The sequence below is a fragment of the Cynocephalus volans genome, chromosome 15, assembly GCF_027409185.1.
Source record: "Cynocephalus volans isolate mCynVol1 chromosome 15, mCynVol1.pri, whole genome shotgun sequence".
Lineage (NCBI taxonomy): Eukaryota > Metazoa > Chordata > Mammalia > Dermoptera > Cynocephalidae > Cynocephalus > Cynocephalus volans.
Genome location: NC_084474.1, coordinates 94,714,436 through 94,734,617, shown reverse-complemented (window position 1 = coordinate 94,734,617; position 20,182 = coordinate 94,714,436). Strand labels below are relative to the sequence as shown.

The 20,182-nt window shown below is 62.4% G+C and overlaps 1 protein-coding gene across 3 annotated transcripts in view; it reads right to left on the bottom strand.

The window, feature by feature from the left end:
- Window positions 1-17,387, bottom strand: part of ADGRB1 (adhesion G protein-coupled receptor B1) — a 73,792-nt gene extending 56,405 nt beyond the window's left edge. For 2 of the 3 annotated variants that reach the window (XM_063079381.1, XM_063079383.1), the window contains exons 1-12: window positions 16,604-17,387; window positions 7,313-7,474; window positions 6,412-6,522; window positions 5,815-5,979; window positions 5,541-5,700; window positions 5,110-5,288; window positions 4,599-4,763; window positions 4,313-4,414; window positions 2,823-2,929; window positions 2,413-2,607; window positions 1,318-1,386; window positions 565-673 (exon numbers count right to left, since the gene is read on the bottom strand). In XM_063079381.1, the coding sequence (XP_062935451.1) occupies window positions 565-673; window positions 1,318-1,386; window positions 2,413-2,607; window positions 2,823-2,929; window positions 4,313-4,414; window positions 4,599-4,763; window positions 5,110-5,288; window positions 5,541-5,700; window positions 5,815-5,979; window positions 6,412-6,522; window positions 7,313-7,474; window positions 16,604-17,387 (2,308 nt within the window). Of the gene's footprint in view, window positions 1-564; window positions 674-1,317; window positions 1,387-2,412; window positions 2,608-2,822; window positions 2,930-4,312; window positions 4,415-4,598; window positions 4,764-5,109; window positions 5,289-5,535; window positions 5,701-5,814; window positions 5,980-6,411; window positions 6,523-7,312; window positions 7,475-16,603 lie in introns of all 3 variants that reach the window. The other variant, XM_063079382.1, reaches the window with a different exon arrangement.
- Window positions 17,388-20,182: the final 2,795 nt, after the last annotated feature.

The following is a 20,182-nucleotide window of genomic DNA, read 5'->3' as shown; positions in this document are numbered from 1 at the left end:
ACAGCCACCATTCGCTCTGGGCCCTGGGCACATGTTCATCTCATTTTCTGCTCTCCATGTCCCCTGGGTGGGTACTGTTATTAGCCCATTGTAGAAATCAAAAAACTGAGATTCAGCAACACCAGGGGACTGGGTAGAGTCCAGGCCCCTCTGATGGGCACCCCTGGAATCAGAGGGCAGAACAGGGTTGGCAGCACAGATCCCACCAGCACATCTCTGCACAGACAGCACCTTGGGGGGATGGGTAGAGGTGAGTTCCCAGCCCGGGGGTGCAAACAAGGGCCAGCGGCTGTGGGGTGGGGCTCCTGGATGTGTCCAGAACTGGAGGCCTCCAGGCCTTTGTCTGGGTCTGAGAGCGCCCCACACCCCTGGGTCATATCATCCGTCCCCCAGAGACTTGGTCTGTGCACGCGGAACTGATCTTAGAACCAGCCCAGAAAGGGCCCGTGGAAGGTGTCTGGTTGCTGCCTCTTTATATAGATGAGGAAACTGAGGCAGAGGGCCCTGCCCAAGGCTGCAGAGCAAGGGCATGGGGGTGGTCAGCAGAGTGAGGGATAGGCTTACCCAGGTTGTCTGTCACCTGGTATGCATCCCTCAAGTCCTTCATGCGGAAGCCGATGACGTCCACAAAGTCCTCCACCAACCGGAACAGCTCCTTGGCATTGGGACCCATCTGGGGGAGCAGGAACACCACTGCCAGGGATCGATGAGGCCACCCGCACCCCAGCTGGAGACACACTGTGCCCTCCCTCAGCCGTCCCCCTCCTCCCTTTCTCTGCTCCCTCTTCCTCTGGGTCCTGCAGGTCACTTCCTCGAACTGCAAGGAAGCAGGGGCGGTGCCCTCTGCGGTGCCACACCCACACGAAGGGAGAGAAGGCTGAGGCCCAGAGGGGCTGCTGGGCTCTGGCCCAGGCCGTCTCTGGGTACCCACAGCCCCTGCTGGGCCCTGACCTGGGGTCGGGGTGGTGGCAGGTTCGAGGTCAGCCTGGAGGTAGGGAGGCTGACCTCCCTTTCCAACTGAGAAAACCCACCATGCCCCAGTTGCCTCGACAGGCACTGTGTGGTGAGCACATTTTCCCACCCTCTCCCTGACCCCACTGGATAAGCTCCTGTCTTCTGACGGATGAGGAAAGGGAGGCTCAGAAGGTTAGGCAGCGTCCTCCAATCTCACTCTTGGCAAGAGGCCGTGCTGGGATTCCAGCCCGGAGCCATCCACAGCACCCTGTGGGCCCCACCCCAGGCTAGCCCGGAACTTAGGGCAGCACCAGAGATGCCGGCACCCATCCTGACCATCAGGGCCCAGCCCCAGGTCCGTACCAGCTGGGCCTCCTCCCACTTGTCCCGGTTCTCCTCTGCCAGCAGGTTGCTGATAATCTGGACAAAGTTCTGTAAAGAAGAGGAAGAAGGGCTGGTGAGAGAGAACAAGGCACCAGAATCATGCGTCAGAGTGGGACCAGGGTCAGGGCTCAGTGTGAGACCAGGGTCAGGGCTGTGTGTGTGACCAGGGTCAGGGCTCAGTGTGTGACCAGGGTCAGGGCTGTGTGTGTGACCAGGGTCAGGGCTCAGTGTGTGACCAGGGTCAGGGCTGTGTGTGTGACCAGGGTCAGGGCTCAGTGTGTGACCAGGGTCAGGGCTGTGTGTGTGACCAGGGTCAGGGCTCAGTGTGCGACCAGGGTCAGGGCTGTGTGTGTGACCAGGGTCAGGGCTCAGTGTGTGACCAGGGTCAGGGCTGTGTGTGTGACCAGGGTCAGGGCTCAGTGTGTGACCAGGGTCAGGGCTGTGTGTGTGACCAGGGTCAGGGCTCAGTGTGCGACCAGGGTCAGGGCTGTGTGTGTGACCAGTGTCAGGGCTCAGTGTGCGACCAGGGTCAGGGCTCAGTGTGCGACCAGGGTCAGAGCTCAGCCTATAACCAGGATGAGGGCTCAGTGTGCGACCAGGGTCAGAGCTGTGTGTGTGACCAGGGTCAGAGCTCAGCCTATAACCAGGATGAGGGCTCAGTGTGTGACCAGGGTCAAAACTGTGTGTGTGACCAGGGTCAGGGATCAGCCTATAACCAGGATGAGGGCTCAGTGTGTGACCAGGGTCAGAGCTCAGCCTATAACCAGGATGAGGGCTCAGTGTGTAACCAGGATAAGGGCTCAGTGTGTGACCAGTATCAGGGCTTAGCCTGTGACCAGGGTCAGGGATCAGTGTGTGGCCAGGATTAGGGTTCAGTCTGTGACGAGGATCAGGGCCCATTGTGTGACCTGGACCTTTGCTTAATGTGTGGCCAGGATAAGGGCTCACCCTGTGGCCAGGATCAGGGCTCAGTCTATGGTCAGCATTGGGGCTCAGTCTCTGGCTGGGGTCCAGGATCACTCTTAGACACCCTCCCTCGTGCCCCTCCCCTGGACCACTCTCCTGGGAGCTCACCTGCACGTCCCCGGGGGTGGGACTGTAGTACGCTCTCCGAAAGATCTCCGTCATGTTCCTCAGGACATCGATGGTGGAGAGCAGGTCCCCACTGTAGCTGGTCCCATCCTGGGAGATCTCCACCAGCGTCTGGATGACCTCTGAGACCCCTTCCCCGGGCAGCCCTCGCTGAGCCTTGGCCAGATGCTCCCTGGTCTGGGGAGAATGGAAGGGGCTGGATGCCATCACCTCTGCAGGACACGTCCATGCACGTATCAAGGACCTCCCATACCTAGAGGACCCTCTGCAGCCCCAGCCTCACATCCAAAGGGTAGGTGTGCTACACGACAGGACTTCTGGGGGACAGAGAAGAGGAGGGACCTGGAGTGAGGGGGCGGGTGGGGCTGGAGACCCCCAGGGCAGGCCCTCACCATCATTTGGATGTTGCGGTAGTCGATGGAGACACAGCGGATGTAGGTGGGGGTCTCCCAGTACGCAATGCCTTCCTCGTCCAGCTCACAGCGGCGCAGGATGAGGCCTGGGGGGACCTCCTGCTTCTCAGGTGGACGCTCACTGCCTGGCACAGGGATGCTGTCCCCGCTCCCAGGCAGGAGCCCCTCTGGCTGGGCCCCTGCAGCTCCCAGAAGCAGAGACTCCCCCATGGGCACATGCTGAGAGCAGACTTGGCGCAGGGCCCAGGCCCACTGCATTCCCTTCCCTCAATGCATTTCCAAGCCGCTACTGAGCACCTGTGCCAGGGCTGGGCTCCTGGCAAGCACCAAACCTTCAGGGACCCCACTGTGTGGAGCTTTGGCTGAGTTCATCCAGGGCCTCTCTCAGAGCCCCTTCCAATCCAGAGCCCTGGGGAGAACAGCTCCCTAAGTCTGCTGCCTGGCTGTATCCACAGGGCTGCAGGGGCCTCGGCCTGGGGTCACTGTCACATCCCTGTCACCCAATAGGAACCATAGGCCACTGACTTAGATGGGGCCAGTAGTGAGGGTCCCTGGGAGACACGGCACACATGCAGACAAGAGCCAGGGAAGGCACGCCACTGTGGACGTTTATTTCTTCACTGTGCGCGTCTGGATTTGCAATATGCTACTGAGAGCCTGTACTGTTCTGTAAACAAAATGGGGGGCGGCAGCCACCAGGCCTGGCCGTACATGCACCCCCTGCCGTCCCTGCCCCACGAGGACCACCCTCCCACCCCCTCCAAGCAGCCCTGTGCCAAGGGACCATAAGGTCCTTGTACAGATGGGAACACTGAGGCTCAGAGAGGTGAATTCACTTCCTGAGTGTCACACAGCAAACAAGGGCAGAGGCAGGATTTGAACCTGGGCTCCCAACCTCCCTGCCTGCTGCCTCTCAGGTCTGTAAGCCACCCACACTTTTCCAAACAGGAGCGGCAAAGACCACCCCCTGGTGTGGCCAAGCCCCTCCCCATGGAGCCCACCTGTGGTCTCCACACCCTCTCACCACCTTCAACCGCTCCTCAGGGCTGGCATGGGGGTTAAGACCACTGGCATTCAAAGAGGATGCCCCACTTACGGGCCCTGAAGGCCCAGGGCAAGTGTGTTAACTTCCCTGTGCCTCAGTTTCCCTGTACATGGGCTATGGACTGTGGTGACTTCATGGGGTCACCAGTGGGAAAAGGCCTGTAGAAGCAGCATTGGATTGTTGCGTGAAGGCCTTAGTGAGTGCTCAGGACACTGGGTGCTGCCATGTGTCCCCATGCGGTGTGCCAGGCTCCCAGCCATGCTGTCCCTGCATCAGCGCACAGACGAGCTGTCTGGGTTCCACATCTGGGTTGCGTCCCCCATGCTGACAGCCCCTCAGGAGGGACCTGAGGGGGCATCTCAGTGTCCCACATACATCGCCATGAGGACAGAACCCCCCACACCACATGTTCTTCGGCCCTCACCTGTGGCATTGCGGGGACACCGGACTGCAGCCACCTCTCCTGCCGGGGTCTCTTTCCAGATCACCGCACCAAAGTTGTCCTCGTCACAGATCTCATGGGGCTCTGCCCAGGACCGGAGACAGTGAGGGGGGAGCAGGGGGATGGGAACACGGGGCCGAGGGCTTGCAGCGGGCTCAGGAAGGCCAGGACCCCACCAGCACGTCTACTGTCACAAGTAAGCCCCGAGCCTACCCACTTGCTCCCGGCCTTTCCCCAGAGTGCAGCTGAGGTGTGGGAGGGGTCTCACCGGGACACCGCTGGGTGCCACACTGCCGGTACTCATCCTGGGGCCCCTGACAGGTGGCTCCCCCGAAGAAGGGCCCAGAGCAGACACGCTCCCGCCGCTGGCTGCCACCCCCACATGTGACGCTGCAGCCGCCCCATGACGCCCAGGCCTGCCACTTGCCGTCCACTGTGGGGTGGCCAGACATGGAGGCACAGGCAATGCAGACAGGGAGACACAGCATTCCATGACACACGTACAGGGACAAGGGGATAGGGAGACACAGGGCAGGGTGCCACAAGCAGAAAGGAAATTGAGACCAGGAGAGAAAGAACCAGAGATCAGCCCAAATAGAATAAAACAAACACCTTATGTAGGGCAGTTCCACTATGACCACCCCAGACCCCCCCCCCCACACTGCATAGCCCGCTGCCCTGTGGCCACATGTCAGGGCCCACAGTAACCCCCAATGGGGCCTGACCCCTCCATGGGGCTCTGTCTGCAAGGCCCCCGCCCCTGCCCGGGCGGCCCTGACCTGGGCACTGCTGCAGGAAGCAATCTCGCGTCTCCACCCAGTGGCCCTGGCACTCGGCACCCCCGTAGGAAGGCCCGTTGCACTCGCGTGTGCGCTGCTGCCGGCCCTGGGAGCAGCTGGCGGAGCAGGCGCTCCAGCTCGACCACTCGTTCCAGTTTCCATCCACTGCCCGGCCCGGGGGAGGAAGGGGACAGGAAGCCAGCGTGAACACCAGCACCTCAATGCTGGCCTCAGACATGGGATGAACACCCCGGGAGCCACCAGCCAGCACCCGGCCTGGGACACAGGTGAGAATGTGCCAGGCTCACCCCTCAACCTCTGCCTGGGCATAATCTGAAGTTGGGCTCCTGGAGCTGGCCAGTGACCCACTGGGCCTCCCCCTTTCCTCTCCCCCCCGCTTCCCCCAGCACCCTCCCTCTCACCTACCAGGGCACAGGGCGATGTTGCAGAACTTGGTTTGCTTCTCTGGGCCCTCACAGGGGTTGCCTCCAAACTGGGGGGGTCTGCAGGTGCGTGTGCGGTCCCGAAAGCCACGGCCACAGGTGCTGGAGCAGAGACTCCAGGGTGACCACTCGTCCCAGGCGCCATGCACTGTGGAGAAACAGGTGCTGCAGCCGCTGCCCCGCCCCCAGTCCTGCTGCCCTGGCTCCTAGTGGACCCCAGCCCCAGGCCCCGGCCCTGCTGCATCCGCCCCCTGGCCCCCACCTGGACACACGGCCGAGGTGTTGCAGAGCCGCTGCTCCCGCAGGGGCCCGCTGCACTGCGTGCTGTATGAGGAGGACACGCAGAAGCGCGTGCGCGTCTGCCAGCCCTCGCCGCAGGTGCTGGAGCACACGCTCCACGGGGACCACTCCTCAGCCGCCGGGTCACCTGTGGGCCCAGACCAACAGTGTCACAGGCCTGCCCTGGCCTCTGCCCAAGAAGGCTGTGGTCAACCCCTGAAGGACTTCCCAGGACGAGGGCCGCCCTGCCCAGCAGCAGGCAGTGGGGGCTGGAGTGGGAGCCTCTGGGCCTCAAACCTGGGCCGGTCTCAAGGACTGGCTCTTTTCCCACAAGGCCTGGACAGGCCCTTCTGCTCACACCACTCCCCACAAGCCAGTCTGCCTAGAGACAAGCTCCCGACACCTAATAGGTTAGTCTAATGGCAAGTTATTAATGTTATTACTTACAACTTGCAGCAATTACTAACTTATGGTATGTACCCAAAGACCTAGTCCCTGGAAATGGACCCTCCCCGATTCACAGTGTCAGTCTGTGCCTCGTCAGTCCCGCCCTCCCCACCCCCAGCCCCCACCAGCTCACCCGTCTGGGGGGATGGGAACCCAAACTGCTGCAGCTCGTCACCCAGGTCCTCGCGCCGCCGGGCATCTGTGGACCGCAGGGACTGGCTCCGGGAGCTGGTGCGCCCAGCAGCTGCAGAACGGGCTCAGGTCAGCATCTCCGCCGAGGCTGGCGCTCTCTGACCTGGGTGCCCCCTCTGTCTAGGTCACAGCAGGCGAGGCTTGCCAGCACCACAGTCGCCTGGCCCCACTGGACAGATGGGAAACCAGGGACCAGAGCATCCGGTCTGGTGCCAACCCTTGTCTGGTTGCCTTGACCCCTTCCCTTGGCTCCTGTCTCCTCTGCCTGGCAGTGCCCCCCACCTCCAGGGCACACAGGCTGGTGGTCACTTGCAGAACAGCACCTCTGAGTGGCTGCTGCTCTCCCCTGCTCAACAGCCCACCCGCTGTCCCCGCCTTCCTCCCGCAGTCTGGCCAGACGCCCCGGAACCCCCCACCCCAGGCTCCTGAGATGAGCCTTCTCCCCAGATAAGTGCATCCAGGAAAAACAATGGAAGAATGACAGTCTCATTATAACTAGATTTAGCTTTATGGAAGCAACTAAAGAATGCATGAGGTCATTAACGAGCCTTATTAGAGAAATACATTCTGGAGGTAGGATCTGCTGGGGCTGGCTAGCCTGGTCAGGGCTCCCCACGTCGGGGGAGAGGGGTCCCGCCCCACAGCCAGCCTTCCCCATGCACCCCAGAAATCCCAATCCGCAGACGAGAGGAAAGCCCCCTCTCGTCCCACCTTGATGCACGTACCCGCCTGACTAGGCTGGCCCTCGCCCCTGCGGCCTCGACCCCAATTCAGACCCCACTCCTCTTAGCCCAGGCCTGCCCTTTTCCTGCCTGCCCCTCGCCCGCCCACCGCACACTCACGGCCGCAGGCCTTGCGGTTGCACAGGCGACCTTCCTCCAGCACCCCCTCGCAGCCGCCGCCCTCGACGCCCTGCGCGGGCAGGCAGGTGCGCGTCCGCGTCTGCAGGCCTCCCCCGCAGTCCCGCGTGCACTCGCCCCACAGCGACCACAGCTTCCAGCCGCCTAGGGGGAGACCAGAGGGCGGGCTCAGGGCAGGGCAGGAGGCCTGCAGGGAAGCACCTTGGGGGACCCGGGGCATGCTCCGGAGAGCTCAAGTCCCAGCACGGCCAGCCCCCAGTGCAGCCCGGGCAGGTTTGCTGAGAGATGAACTGCTGAGCTCCCGCCCAGCGCGAGGGCAGCCTCACACCCCGGGTCCCGGTATAGAGCTGAGGGCAGAGGGGCAGCCTCACATCCCGGGTCCCGGTATAGAGCTGAGGGCAGAGGGGCCTGCTGCTGAGGCTCTCACTCCCGCACACCTGCGCCCCTCTCCACCGGCCCTCAACCCCATTTCTGGCCCAGTCCCTGCTCCTTTGAGCCTTGTTTCATCAGTCACATAGCAGAGGGCTGACCCTGGTCATCCTGAGGCCTCCACATCCCCCACCTCAGCTGTGACCTGTGAGCCGCAGAGTTGGCCACCCACTGAAGAGCCAGGAGACAAAGGTCTCTAGGACCTCCTGGCCACGTCCCTGCCCTGACCCCAGACACCCTTCAGCTGTGTCATGGAGCTCCTCCACCCTGTGTTCCCCCACCAATCCCAACCTCATGCCCCAAGGGTCTCGGCTGCCCCAGCCATTAAGAACACAGGATGCTGGAGCACTGGGGCGCCTGAGAGGGCAAGGAGTGGGAGGTAGCTCCCATCTGTGGGCTGCACTGGAAGCTGCCGTGCCCAGGCCTCCTGCCCGGTCCCTCTCGCTGCACAGCACCCTGGACTCCGCTATCTGTCCACTCTCAGAGCAGCCGGGTCAGATGGACTTGGAAAAGGGGAGCAACCCTCCCCAAGTGCTGACTCTTGGCCAGGCTCAGGGCTAGGCACGCAGCGCCTCTGGGGAGGGCACCTGGACACGCACCCACTTAGGAGGAGGCGAGGGGACAGCTGACGGCCTTGCCAAGCCCGCCACTCAGACCTACTGTCCAGCTGGGGCCACTGGCCCTCGAAGCCTGCCGGGGAGCACCTAGAGCGAGCCTAGAGCAAGGGAGACCCCCCAGAGGCCACAGACCAGGCTGGCCAAGGGCCTCCGGCACTTCTTAGAACCTCCTGGCATGAGAACAAGGACTGCAGGACCCCGGAGGCTGGAAGGGAAACTAGCACCCAGAGCAGGGAGCTAGGGCTGCCCAGTTCACCCATAGCCCACCACCCACGATGGTGCTGTCTGTCACCTCCCAGCCTCACACCCTCATCTGCAAAACGAGGACAATGGCACTTTCCAGGACTGGTCGATGGGAGGAAAAATTTCAAAAAGGGCTTGGGAAAGATGGGGTAGGAATTGCCATCTGGGTTGGAGCTGACCCTGGGATTTGCAGCAAACTCAGTGTCCAGACCACTTGCATGGATCAGACCAGCAGGGGGCGCCAGGGGCAAGTGGATGGAATGTGGGGGAGGGACCCCAATGTCAGCAGCTGTGGGTGGAGACTCACTCCCTGCTGGGGTAGCTAGGGTGGGAGGGGGAGTGTCCCATGCCCCCAGCCTGTCCCTTCCCTCACAGAGCCCACCCTCCTGTGGGTCTCAGAGAGCCAGAGCACCCTGCTGCCCCCACAGCATGTCAGGCCCGTGTCCAGGGGAGAAGGTGGGCGGGAGGCCCCAGCACATTCTCCACATGGGCAATAGGTGGGACAGGGCAGCACCTGCCCACAGAACAGGCGCAGGTGACCGGCTCTGAGGCTGTCTTGCTCCTTGCCCTTCATCAGAGCCGTGTCACATGCCTTAACTCAGGACATGGAGAGGAACCAAGAGTTGAACTGGTGGTCAGATTCCAAAAGCTCCCCCTCACCCCACACTAGGACCACCTGCCAGGACTGACCATGGCGCAGGTGCTCACCTGCCCAAGCCATCCCACCTGGTGAGTCTGACACAAAGGAGCAGAGAAGGCTGGAGTCCAGGGAGGCAGGCCTGCCGACAGGGTCAGGGTGGCACGTCCAGACTGTGTCCCCCTTGTCGCCCCGGCCCAGCCCCCACATGGAAGCCTGGGTGACGTGGAAACTGGCAGTGGGTGGGTGTGAGAGAGAGGGTGTCCAAGCCAGGCTAACGGAGGATGCCACTTGGTTGCCATGGCAACTGCTGCAGAGCGCAGCCTTTCAGGATAGACCCAGGTTAGGCCTCAGCTGCCAAGACACCCACTATTTCAGGGCTGGTTACCTTGGTGACCCAGGTGGTGAAGATGTGGTAGGGGGAGGGGGAAGAGGCAGGGACACATCAGGAGAGGCTGGTGTGCCCTGACTGATCACAGGCCCAGCCCTGGCCCTGGCTGCACACTGAACCCTGATCCTAGTCACAAACTGATTCCTGGCCCTCGTCACGTTGAGGCTTGATCCTCATTATAGAGTAAGCTGTGGTTCTGGACATAGGATTCCTGACCCCGCATCCCATACTGAGTCCTGATTCCAGTCACAGACTGATCCCCAACCTCGGCCACACTCCTGCCACTAACGAACACTCGGAAAATGGTGGCTGCTATTTTTATTATCGTTTTGTTTCTAGCGTCTATGTCCCCACACATAGCTGACACTCAGTAAATGTTTGTCAAGTGAATGCATCCATGCCAGAGGGGGAGTTACCCAGGAGGACTCCTGGGGCCCGCAGTGCAGGGCATGAGGTGCTCGGGCACCCTGTCACTGGGTGGCCGCAGTGCGTCTGTGCTGGGTGGGCTGCAAGGGACAGCAGAGGAGCATGCAGGGCTGGGGTGGGCCGCCCCTCCAGGCCCGGAAAGAAGCCGCCATTCTTCCCCTGCTCAATGCCCCTCTGTCTGGAAGCCTCATTTCCATCTCATTAAGGGGATGAATAGAGCCAATGAAGGCCGCCAGGCAGCCCGGCCACCCAGGAGAGAGGGTGCATGGTGAGGGGGCTCCGTCCTTCCCACCCCAGCGCCCCAGCCTGGAGGCTGCGTGCTCCCCAGGTCCTGCACCCCAAGTCGGCTGGGATGGGGGCACTGGGAGAGTCCCTCCCTCCAGCTGGGCCCCGCCAGCGTCCAGGACCTCCTGGAGGAGGGGAGCAGTGCACTTCCGTCCTCTTCCAGCAGAGGTCTCCCGAGACCAGCAGGTTGGGCGGCACCTGGGCAGCAGGTCAGCTCCTGCCCGCTCCCGCCCTGCTCCGCCAGACACCCGCCGCATGGCACAGGCTCCCGGGAGGACCTCTGCCGCCCCTGCCACCAAGGTAGGGCCTGTCCTGGGGTACCCAGACTTCTCTCCAGAGGCCCCCTGCGCGGATGTGCAGACCAGGACCACAGAGGACAGGGTGGTCTCCCTGAAGCCCCTACCCAGCCCAGCCCCTGCTCCATAGCCCCTCGGCCACTCGGTCCTGACTTAGCCCACCCTCTGCTTGGGCCACTAGCTCCACTGTCAGTGCCCAAGTGCCCAGCAGCCCGTCCAGCCACAGAGGTGGGCACTGTTGAATCCTGGGTTGGAGCTGAGAAGCCGAGCCCACTGCCCACTGGGTCGCTTCCCAGACGAGGCCGACAAAAGCACGGGGCCTCCTGAAGCCCTGGGCCTCCCCTGATCCCGGCGGAGTCACCGTCTCCTTCAAGCCTCGTGTGGGCCTGGCCAGCAGGTGCCATTCCGTCCCCAGTTCACAGACGGGAAGCAGGCTCACAGAGCTGGCCGAGTTGGCTAAGCCTGCGGGGGCTCGGGTTTTCTTGTCACCTCTTTTTCAGCCGGGCAAGTGCCCTGTCCTGAGCATGGCGCCTTGTTCACAAGCCCGAGAACTTGGGGCCCATCCTGTATCCTGGGCAAGTCACCACCCTCCTTGGGTCTTGGCTGCCACTCAGGGTGGCAGAGGCTGCCAGCTGCTGACCCAATGCCCTTTTCCCCATCTTTCTAGGGAGTGGAACCCAAATCCAGGCCATGACCCCTGCCTCTCCCGTGGCCGGGCGCACGCGGGTGTTCCTGTGCTTAGTTCCCTGGGGCCCCATCCTGCCATTTCCATCTGCAGCGGGCATTTTCTATCATGGGCACTGAGCCTCCTTGTTTTCTAGATTTTTCTAAATTGGCCCTTGTACTAAAAGAGCTGCTCCCCTGGCTGAGATGACAAAGCCCCGAGTCCCTGACAGTGGAGCCTTGGTGCCTTCCCCAGTCTTCCCTCCTCCCTGTCACCTGCCCAAACCCACCTGGAGTCCAAACGCCACAGACTCCTCCTTCCGCATTCTAAGTGATGCCTTTGCAGCCTCTGTCTTAACTGCCCCTCCCTGGCCTGGGGACCCCAAAGATGGCCTCCAGGCACTTCTTCCCAGGGACTTCGTGGGACTCCTATGGTCAGGACTAAGCCCGACTCCACTGTCTCCAAAAGCCTCGTGGGGGATGGGGGTGGGGATCACTGTCCAGGTGGGCTCAGGGCTGAGTGGTAACCGTCCTTGGAGATAGTGCAGGAGGCAGAGGTCAGCTCAGCTCTGCAGGCCAGGCACGGCCCCTTGGCCCAGCATCACAGCCTCCTGCACCCCTGCACGACCCATGTGCCCGGCGGAGTGTGTGCGGGTTCACACCCAACACTCATGCTCCAGCCCAGCCCCCCATCCCCACCTGTGCAGGCACACATGCAGACACACACGGGGACACACACACAGGGATACACACACACACACTCGCTCCTAGCCCCTAGGACACTGCTTTTTCATTATCTTACATGTCGCTTCTGCAATAAAATTCTTTAATTAAAACATGAATATTTAAAACAAACCTTGAGAGAAAGGGCCCCGTCTGGCCAAAGGCAGAAAAACAGAGAGACAATGGGAGAGGCTGAGGGACAAGAGTCAGCACCAGGGGCCCAGGGTGGCAGTGGGAGCTAGCCGCCGCAGAGAAGGGCTGCCAGGCGGCGGTGGGGCAGAGAGAACAGTTGTTGTGGCCCGAGGAATGTTTGCTGAGCCTGACACATGATGTGGCCATGTGGCATTTGGACAGGCCAGGTGGGGGGCAGGGCTGAAATGGGCCATGGGCTCGCCTCGGCGCCTGCTCACTCCCCAGCTCAGCTATGCGCTGCCTGCTGAGGACAGGGGTGGGTGGATAAGCCTGTCCCAGCCTCTCCCTGGCCGGCAGTGAGGGGTGCAGCTCCTGGGCACAGGGCTCAGCAGGAAAGATGTGGGTGTCAGCCACCTGCCCAGGTCAGCTGTGTGTCCTCTGGAGAGCTGCCTGACCTCTCCAGTCCTTCTGCCACCCCATCCCCATACAGACGTGTACACACACACATGCACACACACACATGACTAGCCGAACGCATTACAGGAGAAACCCCAGGCGGTTCCACCAGGTGGCCAAGAGATGGCCCAGTTGGAGCCCCCTGGTGACACTGCCCATCGCTGTGCCATCAGCCTACCACTTATGAGCTGGGTGACCCTGGCCACCGCCTATCTCTGTGCCAGAGTTCACTCAGCAAGCCTTCCCTGAGTGCCTGCCACTGCGTGCTAGGTTCTGTCCTGCACACAGGGATGCCTGCTCTGTGGTGCCTGCGTCTGAGTGCACAGCACGCGACGGAAAGTGGACACAGCACGCAAGGGAAGGACACAGCGTGGCAGAGGCGATGCACACTGTGGAAAGTGAAGGGGCAGGGCAAGGGGCTGAGACAGGCCTCACCGAGAAGGTCACAGCTGAGCAAGGACTTGATGGAGGGGCCCTGCAGGTCTCTGGGAAGAGCATTCTAGGTAACAAGAACAGCCTGTGCAAAGGCTCTGCAGGAGGGTGCCTCGATGGGGAGCCAGTGTCAGGCCTTCTATGAGGCGTAAACTAGCTAATGCCTGCAAAGGTAGCACCAGTGAGCAGCTGCTGTTACTGAGATCATCTCTGCCCCCATAGCTCCAGAAGCATCAGCGCCCTCTGGGTCGAGGGCATGGGCCTGGGTCTGAGTTGTCTCTGGGCCTGGGTAAGTGTTCCACCCCCCTCCCCATAAAGACCAGCTCCCTGCTCCACACTGCCAGTGGCCCCAGCCCACATGCTCTCCAAGCATCTTCCTACAAGACAGCCAGCCCCTACCACACAGCCTCTACACTGCACTTTGCCAAATCGCCACACAAAGCCCAGCCTCAGCACACACATGCACGTCATGCACGCACATACTCCCACACAGGCACACGTGAATGCACACACACATGTTCACACCACACATGCATATACACATAGGTGCACATGTACAGGAGCACGTGCACACAATGAACCACATACACGCACTCACATACATACCATGCATGCACACATATACATGTGCACATGCCATATTCGCACACATGTGCGTGCACACACACACACACACACTTGCCCGCCTCTCCTGATACCACCACCATACACTCCTTCTCAGAATCTATGCACGCCCCACATTGCCCAGACCTGGTCTCCTGACAGCCCACTTCCGATTCCTCTCTGCCCCGAGCCCTCCAGAGTCTCCCGCTAATCATAAACAATGACATTGATATTCCGTCGTCAATGCTGCTTCTGCTCAGGGACACTTCACCCAGCTCTCATTCCTCACACAGTCTAGGAAGAAGTGATTCCTGCTCTTCCTGTGTAAGGACAAGGCCCTGAGGACAGAAAACTGCTGGGACTGGCCCTTGCAGGCCCTGGGGCTCCCAATATGCGGCTCGAATGCCAGTGCCAAGCATCCCTCGCCCCAGCCTGGCCCTGCCCAGGGACAGAGCTCCCTGCTCACACAGCGCCCCCACCTGGCCGACTTATGGGCAGCTCACATTCAGGGCCCACTCTGGCCTCCGGATCTTCCTCCCTGCTGCGGCCCCACCTCCACCTTCCCCCTCAGTCATCCTGATTCCCAGCCAGAAGCCTGGGAGTGGTCTAGCCTTCTCCTGCCTCCACGCCCACTTCCTGCCACCAGCAGGCTGCTCAGCTCCAGCCCCGCCCCTGACGCTGGGCCCCGACCAGGCCAGTGTCAGCACCCTCCCGGATGCTTCTGCATCTGGATGATCCAGCAGTGGCCACCTCCCTGTGCCACGCTTGCCCTCTGAGCCCCGACACCCCTCTGCTCTTACAGCCCGAGCTGGTGGCTCTTCCGCTTAAAGCCCTCCCGGCCCTCCTCTTCTCAACATAACATGCAAACTCCACCATGACACCCACAGCCCCTGCCGCGGGGCCTGCACACAGTAGGCGCTCAGTAAGGAGGGACTCTCCGTGCTTCTTCCAGTCCCCCAGCCCCACGAGCACCCTCCACTCGTCATCTAGGCATCCGTCGCCAGCCCCCGGGAGGGCTCAGCTCCTCAGCCCTCCAGCAAGCTCCACCCTGCTCTGAGCAGCAGTCGGCATTTCCCTGGCACAGTTGCTGCCCGGGATGCTGATAAAGACCCGCTCCTGCATGCTGGGTATGCCACGGGATGCCTCGTATCTAATTTGATGGAGTAATGCTGCAAAGGAGGCAGTACTTTGAGGACGAAGGAATCAAGGCTCAGAGGGGTTAAGTGACCAGGAGTGGCAGAGCAGGACGCAGGGCCAAGTCTGCCTGTGCCCACCTGGCCTGGGCCACCTGGATCCTCCACACTCCCGAATCAGCCACCGCCCCATCTGCTGCTCCTTGGAAGAGCCCTCCATCCTCTGCTCCATTCTCCCTCAGGACCCCCTTGGACCCACTCCCATCCCCGCCACACTGTGGAAGCTGCCCATGCCAAGGTCACGGTGACCTCTGTCTTGCCCAGCCAGAAGGCCTGTCCTCAGCCCCTCCTACCTAGCCATTTGGTGGCACCTGATGCGGCTGGTGTGCCAGCTTGTCTTGATGCTGGATTTCCACCTGGTTTCCTGGGCCCCCACCTCCCTCCCCTTACCCATGGAGGGCCCGGCTCGGCTTCCGCCCCTTCCTCCATCCCCTGCTCCTCTCCAGCCTCTCGGAGGTTTCTCATCTGGGATCCATGGCCCGGGCCATGAACAGAGCCACATCCCAGGATAACCGATTCCTTGTAACCCCACCTTGCACATTTTATGCCTTTAGAGACATTATTCTGAGAAGTTGTCCACAGGCCTCACTGGTCGCAAAGAGGCTAAGGCCCCTGCATGCCCACAAGTGCCCCCGTCACCCCACAGTGACCCTCCTAGCATCGAGCACCCAGCCTGGCCTCACTCCTGAACATCAGATGCCCATGGTCACGCCCCACGAACCACTCCCACCCCCGCCACATGTCAGCAGCAGCCTCAGCCTTCCAGAGCCCCAACCAACACCCTGGGCAGCCTCCTGTTCCTTCTTCCCACAAGGGAGCCTGTCGAGCCCCCACCCACGGCTCCCACCCCGCCAGCACTGCCTCCTCCATGCAGGCTCCTGTCCCATCCAGAGAAAAAGCCCAAGAACTCCAAAGGCTGCAGCCCCTTAGGCCTGGCCCTCGCCCCTCTGCTCCAGGACATGCCAGCACATGCCTGCCTCAGGCTCTGCCCTTCCCGTTCCTGCCTGCAGGGCCCACATCTCCCAGAACCTTGACCCTGGTCCCCAGTCCAAGTGACCTCCCTGACCTCTGATAAGATGGCAGCCTGCCATGGGCCAGCCAGCCTGCTTTGTCTTCTGCGAGGCCCCTCATGCCTGGCACGCCTGCCCATGGGACTTATTCTTTGGTGCACTCCGCCTCCCCTAAGAAGGCGCCTGGAGAGAGCACCTAGAAACGAGGCAGGCGCGGGCGGCGGTGGCCAGTTCCTGAATGCTGAGTACATGATTCGTACCGCCGTACCACATTCAACCCCGAAATTCCCCCTCCTAGCAACATCTCCAAAGAGCCCCCTCTGCTTACTGTCTCGACGAAGCCCCTGTCCCCTGCCCCAGGACCATCCTCCACTCCAAGGCTCCTGCAGGCCCTGGACCCCCACCATAGTAGCCTCTGGCCCATTAGAACTGTCTTGCCTGAGAGAAAGGCAGAACCTCTCGCAGCCAGGAACCTAAACCCCCCCCCATCCTGGAGGAGATTGGGCCCCGTTGCTCACACCCATTCATTCATTCAACACTCAACAAGCACCCACCACATGGCAGGCCCCATGCCGGGCCCAGGCTTCCTACCCCCACACACCTGCAGCGAACTTAAACTCTGTGTACACAGCTTCCCTGATGGGGAGGCTGGGGGCAGCCCTGGGGGTGAAGACCCTCACACACCTCCCTGTAGTCCACAAGGCCACCTCTAGGTCCTCTCCCGGCCGGTCACTCACCTGCAGTGCCATGCCCACCCCTGTCCTGGGTCAGGCTGGTGAGGCAGTTCTCCGGACCACCAGCCACGCCATCCCTCAAGCAGACATCCCCACGGGGGACCAAGGGACTGGAGGCAGGGTCACCTGCGTCGCCGCCCAGGCACGCACAGGGGGTCTGCATGATGCCACAGGGATGTGAGCTGTGGCTGCCGGCCAGACAGGCATCCAGCCAGCGGCACAGCATCTGGCAGGCAGCCCGGCTAGGGTTGCGGTTGCCCACCACCAGGTATTCGGCAGAGAAGTCGTCGCCCAGGCCTGGGGGCCCGCCCAGGAGGCTGAGGTCGTCGTCCTGGGGCGGCTGCTGGCGCCGCATCTGCAGGAATTGCTTGCTGGCCTGCAGGAAGGCAAGGGGCGCTGAGGGGTCACAGAGCCGCAGCACCTCGTCGAAGCTCTCCACGCCCAGGTAGGTGCGGGTGGACTCCAGGAAGGAGTCGAACTGGTAGGTGCGGACGTGGCTGGGGCCACTGCAGGGTGCCGGTGCCTTGGCCACCTTCATGTAGAGCGTGTAGCGCCGCGGGTCAGGGTTGCGCAGGGTCCAGGAGCAGCGTGAAGCGTTGGCCGGGAACACGGCGGCCGCTGAGAAGTAGCCAAAGAACTTGCCCTGCACCACCGTGGCGCACGGCTCGGCCCCGGGCCCCGCGTCAGCCCCGGCGGCCGCCCACGCCCGACGACCCAACAGCAGCAGCAGCAGCAGCAGCGGGCCGAGGATCCAGACGGGGCCCGGGGCGGCGGCCTGGCCCTTCATCCTAGCTCGCGGGGCCGCCGGGGTTCCGCGGGCTGGGCAGGCAGGCGTGGGCCAGGCCTGGACATGCCAGGGTCCGGCAGCGGGCGAGGCTGGGCCGGGCTGGGGGCCAGGGGCAAGGGTGTGGGCGAGGACGGGATGGGGAGAGGGCACGGCTTCAGGCGACAGAAAGCAGGGACGGCTCCTAAAGTCCAGGGTCCGGGCACCTGCCTGAGGCCTCCAGCAGCAGCTGGAAGAGAAAGAGCAGAAAGGGACAGCATGAACCCCACTCTGGGAGACTTGGGGCTCCAGGCATCTGGGGGGCTTGCAGGCAAGGGCAGCTCAGCCTGGCTCCCAGTGAGCACAGGAAGGCTCCGGGCAGCGGCACAGGCACCGGCTTGGTCCACCTGTCTGTCCACCACCCACCAGTGTCCACCTGCAGGAGCAGGGGCCCAGCAAGGGGAGCCAAGGACCTCTACCTCCTCCAGGCCTGAGCAGGGAGGGGTGGGCAGCACCCTGGGGCCTCTCGGCTGAGCCCATCTGGTGAGGGGCCTCACATGACTCCCATGGGCCCTGGGCCCACTCCGCCCACCCCCTGGGTCTCTGAACCCCTCTGAGAGTGAGGGCCTGGCTCTCCCTCCTGGCTGTCCTCCGCCCCCTTCCTCTCCAACCTTCCTCCTTCCCAGGAAGGACCTGTAGACCTGACAGGAGGGGAGGTGGGCCAGAGAGAGCAGAGGAGACCGGTCTTTCCTGACATCCTTGGGGCTGAGTAGTTCCTACTTGGTGCCTGGCTGCGGCTGCCATGGGCCTGCCCCTCCCTGCTCTGTTGGCCCCAGCCCTGCCACCCACTCATGGCAGCCTCCCCCTGCCAGGGAGCCTCCCTCCTGGCCCTCTCACTTGTCTCCTGTGCCAGAGACCTGCTTGCCCTCCAGCCCTCCAGCTCCACGTGGCAGGAAGCCACCTGGAGCCACCTTGAACCTAGGACTGACCTCAAACTCCTGCCACTGGGGACACTTCCCCACTCCAGGAGGGCCCTCGCTGTGTGGCTGCCCACTTGCACTGGGCACGTGTGAACTGGGCTGCAGAGGAGCTGCCTGGGCTCAGGCGGCTAGGACATGCATTGTCATGGAGCTCAGCAAGTTCCTTCTGCCTCCAGACCACAATTTCCCCACTGTCCTCCAGGTCTCTGACCAGGCCATCTGTCCCACCTGCAGCTGAGCCAGTGGGGGAGGGGGAAAGGGCAGCCAGGCCCATCCCCCGAGTCCCGGGCTGCCTCGTGTGGCCGCCTCCGCTCTGCTGACCATGCACACGCCGGCCGCCCGCGCGTGGGTTTCTGCTTCCTGCTGCTCAGGCCCAGCTGGCCAGTGACACAAGGTCGCTGGCTGCTCCACAATCCCCTCCTGGCGTCCTTTCTGCCTGGCCCTTGCAGGCAAGCAGGGAGCTGGACGCGAGGGGACTCCAGCCTGGGCTGAGATTCTGAGTTGATGGGACTAATGCCTGAGGCTGGGCTCAGCAGCGCCCCTGACGGCAAGACCCTCACCCCAGAGCTCAGTTTCCTCATCCATAAAGTGGGGGTGGGAGCCTCACTGCTCTCAGCTGAGGGTAAGAGCTGGGTGGTGGTAGTTCTAGCCAGAGAGGCGCAGGAAGAGACCCCAGCAGGGAGACAGGAGGCTGGGGCTTCTGGGTCCCCAGGACTGATGTGGCCAAGCCCTCTGCGGGCTCCTTATGGTCTATGACTGGGTCTCCCAATAAGGGAACTTTAAAGAAAAGAACAGACCTACAAATGGACCTTCTCCTCCTGGCGCCTCTGGGGCAGACCCAGAAAGACACTGCCCACGCCCCCTCCCAAAGCCCCTAGTCCAGCCCTGCCCCAGACACACTCGGCAGATAGCCTTGGAGGTGGGCATCACGGAGCCCACCTGCCCTAGCCACCCACCCCCACTTTACAGTGAGGGAAAGGCCGAGGAAAGGTCCTACAGCCAGACCTCAACCCAGGAGGCCTCCAGCCCAGCCTCACCTTACCACGGGGGTGGCAGCGTGTTTTGTGGGTCATGATAACTCAAACTTGAACCCTCACCTGAGCCTCAGCCCTGACCCCAGTTTCATGTCCCCACCTCTAGTCCCAGGCTGGGACCCAATGCAGCTGCTAGTTCCCCGGCTGGAGCCCCACCCTCAGGAAGACTCTCCTCCAATGCCTCACAGAGCCCCAGGGATCAGCCCCAGGCCCAGGAGGCCCTGAGTTGGGGTCACCCCCAAATCCACCACCTTCCCCCCCAAGGGGACTGCACACGCAGCCCAAGATGCCAGAGCCCACCTCTGGGCCCTCTCCCACCAGAATGTCCCCTTTTCGTCCCAGCCCCCCACAGCCCCACCCCACAGCCTTCTCATGGAGGGGCTGGTTCTGGGGGCCTGGGAAGCAGGTGCAACCTGGAGTAGATGCTCAGACTCATAAGCCACACAGCACTGGGGGCGAGGGGCTGTCCACAATACCGTGTGGGCTGTGCCGGTCTAGGAGAGGTCCTGGCGTGGGCCCCAGCTTGGTGAGAAAATACAGAAGCGTCCATCTCAGGCTCACGAGGGACAGGACATGGGTGGGGTGCTGCCTTGTGCCAGGCACTGCCTCGAGGCAGCAGTCCCTGTCACGGTTCCATTCTGCAGATGCCCAGGGTACTCTGAGGTCCACAGAGGAGCCGTGCCTTGGCAGGGCCTCACAGGGGGTGCCAAGTTCCTGAGCCTCCAGTCCAGGCCTGCGGCCAAGCCTGTGCTCTCTGCACTGCCCCAGATCCCCTGTTCTAGGGCCCCCTGCTGGCCAAGCCAAG